Source organism: Physella acuta, unplaced genomic scaffold (assembly GCF_028476545.2).
Source record: "Physella acuta isolate Inbredline_101_S28 unplaced genomic scaffold, ASM2847654v3 ptg000486l, whole genome shotgun sequence".
NCBI lineage: Eukaryota > Metazoa > Mollusca > Gastropoda > Physidae > Physella > Physella acuta.
This window is the reverse complement of record NW_026732005.1, coordinates 1,196,493-1,200,086: the sequence shown is the minus strand read 5'-3', so window position 1 is coordinate 1,200,086 and position 3,594 is coordinate 1,196,493. Positions and strand designations below refer to the sequence as shown.

At 35.4% G+C, this 3,594-nt stretch overlaps 1 protein-coding gene across 1 annotated transcript; it reads right to left on the bottom strand.

Annotated features, from left to right (window-relative positions):
* Nucleotides 1-1,898: 1,898 nt before the first annotated feature.
* LOC131944209 (uncharacterized) lies at nt 1,899-3,386 on the bottom strand. Its single transcript, XM_059304742.1, has 2 exons — nt 3,324-3,386; nt 1,899-2,879 (listed from the first exon to the last, which is right to left on the bottom strand). The coding sequence occupies exons 1-2, from the start codon at nt 3,355-3,357 to the stop codon at nt 1,954-1,956; spliced, it is 960 nt and encodes a 319-aa protein (XP_059160725.1). The 5' UTR covers nt 3,358-3,386; the 3' UTR covers nt 1,899-1,953.
* Nucleotides 3,387-3,594: the final 208 nt, after the last annotated feature.

Genomic DNA, 3,594 nt, shown 5'->3' with positions numbered 1-3,594 from the left:
AATATATAGGTTATTAACTTCACCAGAGTACGAGCCTAGATAGCTAAGAGGGTAGCACATTAGGTTACCATGGCATGGGTACTAGACATGTCAGTGGGTTTGTTTTGTTTAATTGTAATTTTTTTTAAAAAGTTTTTTAATGTTGCCTTTGCCTTTTGAAACTTAGCGGGATACAGGGTAGGTGAAGTAGAGTTCACCTGTTTCTTTGTCCTCATTATATAACGTGGATAGTGTGGTCAGAGCCATGCTCGGCCGGTGAAGTAGTGTTGGATAGGTGTAAAGTTCACCTGTGACGACAGCATATGAAGAGATAGTGTGGTCAGACCCACGCTCAGCCAAAATCTGTGTTTTCACAGACAAAAACATGTCTGAGTTGGGAGGACACTGGGCAGGTGAAGTAGAGTTGACCTGTTTTTGTAACCTCTGCATATGAAGAGATTATATTGTCAGACCCATACTCAGTTGAAATCAGTGTTTTTAAAAGACGAAAACATCTGACGTGTGACGCCTTTTTGAATGTGGTGTCTCGTTATTTTGTGATAATAAGTGACCGACGTGATGTCATTTATAGATGACCCCGAAACCCACAGCTATTTAACTAGATAACGGGTAGTCTAGTATATACTAGAACTCAAATTTGTTTACATGTTTGAATATTTTTTATTTTGTTTTTGTTTGTCCGTTTGGTTACAGGAGGGAATCTGCAATATGTGTAGATCTGTACAATAAGTAAATACATAGAGAACAATTTTTGTTTTTAGACAGACTGTTAATTACACCATGGTTCTATATAATCCAAATGTTTCTTGCAAGGACTGGAGGTATCAAAAAGCATTTCAGTCATAAAGAGATGTTGTTTGTGGTCATAAATAAGAAAGATCTGATAGATAACAAAAACAATTGTGGGCAAAGATTGGTCAACTATTTCAATACCATCCCCATTCCCCTGGGCAAAATGCACATACACCAGACTCTTATTGAAAAAATGAAAAATAAAGATTACGAACATAAAAACAAGCTTAATTTTATTATTTTAATAGACATGTGTTTATGAATCATTGGCGATAATTCTTGGTATGCAGGTCCTTCCAGTGGGTAGACGTAGCTGGGCGTGGACATATATTTTGGTAGAATGACGTTTGTTGAATTTTCAAATAATCTTTATGTTCTAAATTACAAATGATAAACAGTAGCCTACAGAAAAGTGTTTATGTGGGCGCAGAGTTAACACGAGACAAACTGTACAACTAGTGACGTACGCTATGCCTACATTTTTATGTACGGACAGTCGAAATGGTGTAAGATGTCTCAGATCGCTCTATCGGTCTGCCAGGTCACGGGGTTTTAAGGATACACCACATATGAAAAATATATTTTTATTTATGATGTTTGAGAGTGTTTAACCGACATCTATGTCCGTAGAACTAAGTATTTTGCAATCAGCAATTTTATACAATGACCAATGGCTGCATACAAATCAACATATTAGTGTTAAGCACATTATCTTTATATTCATATGTGCTTCTTCGCCTCGCTGGTGGTACTATTTAGCATTCTGCGTGGGTAAGAAGTGCCGTTATGTAAATTTTTTGTCTTAATTATCCTGCCACATTAAAACCACGTACTTTGGGTCACATTTACAATAAAGATTGCTTCCTTAAAAAAACAAATAGTTTCTTACTTGAAGTTGTTTTCTTAGAGGGTACTACTTACCCACCTTTCCCCTACATGTCTAGAAATATTTTAAATCTTATTTTAAATGAATCTTATTTTAAATTTCATTATTATTGAATAATTATTAAATATATATAAAAAAAACAGTTTTTTTCTCTTCATTTTACGCCACGAATAATGTAAACAACTAATAAAGCTAAGTTTGAATACAATGACTGTTATAATGATATAATTTTGCTATGCTAACATCTAATAGCCAAACGTTAGACAACATAGGTTTTAAAACGGAAACACACCACTGAAATTAATTCCACCAGCTGAAACTCCACTGTGGTGATGAAAATTAAGCAAAGCTTCCAATCGATAGATCAGAGCCCCACTGCTACCTGGGCATGTGGAGTTTGTATACGTGTACTTGCCTAATGCTGCCATTTCCACAAAAGCATACTTTGCAGCTTGCTTGTGTACCCAGTTACCAAAAGAAACCTGCTTAGAACAGCCATGGGGATGGGACACTATAATGGTCATCTTGTTTACATCTCTTGTCTGGTATTTGTCATACAATGTTTTCAAATGGCAATTATATTTTAGATCCATATTCTCCAGTTTATTAATTATTTCTGTTTCATGTGTAACAAAGTAGACTTTCATTTCATCAAAAAAAGGATCTCTGTTTACATTACATTTCCACCCATAAATGTTGACCACTGGACTTTCATCATCATCAAACCACAACCTACAGCTTGCTTGTTTCGCCTCACTGTCATCAAAAATCACATGTTTGGATGTTGCCACCTCAATTTCCCACCATACTTTGCTAGGAGTATTATTTTTTTCACAAACAGGACATGGGCAAGTTGTGTAACTGTCCGTTTTCTTAGGCGCAGATATCATATTCCCAGTTCCTGTATGCCCTGACTTTTTCCCCCTGTATTTGTAGCCAGGATATGGGTCTCCCGTGCCAGGTACAATCTCAGGTCTATATACACTAGTGAAATTCACGGCTATTCTAACCGTCCGGAAAGCCAGAGCTTTTGTGAATTCGTATAAGTCGTCGTCTTGGTAATCAGCAGGTAAATCGCTAATGGAAAACTTATTTATCGGTACAAAGCCTACATGGCCAGGATTTTTCTGACAGTTTTTCCATTGTGTTTGTAGATCTAACTCATCTTGGCCTTCAAGAAATTCTTGTATTTCATGTGAACCTGCAAATTAAACTTCTTCTAGAATAATATTTTAACAAAACTACTTTAGGCGGCGTGGCCGAATAGTAGAGCATTTGGCAGCAATCCCAAAAGTTTTACGTTCGGATCTCGTTTCCGACTTGAGACTGTATGACGACCCTTAGTCTACCCAGCTCTAATGGGTACCTGACTTACATAGATGAAAATAAAGGCGGTTGGGAATAGTGCTGACGACATCCTTCCTTCATCTGCCGAAGTCCCGATACATTTGAACTCTACTTCATCTACCTAATTAATAGCTAGGTCTAAAGAGGAATCGCTACTTTAAAAAAAAAAAACAAAAAAAAAAAAAACAAAAACAAATACTACATCAGCAGTAAGCTATTCGAAGTTAATGACTTGATTATTTACTTGAACAAGGTTAGTCATACATTTTTACAAAAACATAAATTATTCTGGAATTACCTTTGAAATGTTTTGAAATGTCTTCACTGGCCATACTAGTGAGTTATTCAAAGTATGTATTTTGATTCCTGTTGAACATATATATATATATATATATATATATATATATATATATATATATATATATATATATATATATATATATATATATATATATATATATATTCCTGCCAAATTTGAAACGTCTGCGGCGCCGGGAAGTGCCCTATAGGGCACCCGACAACTTTGCTTTATATATATAGATTGTGTTGACTACAAAAATGAAATAGAT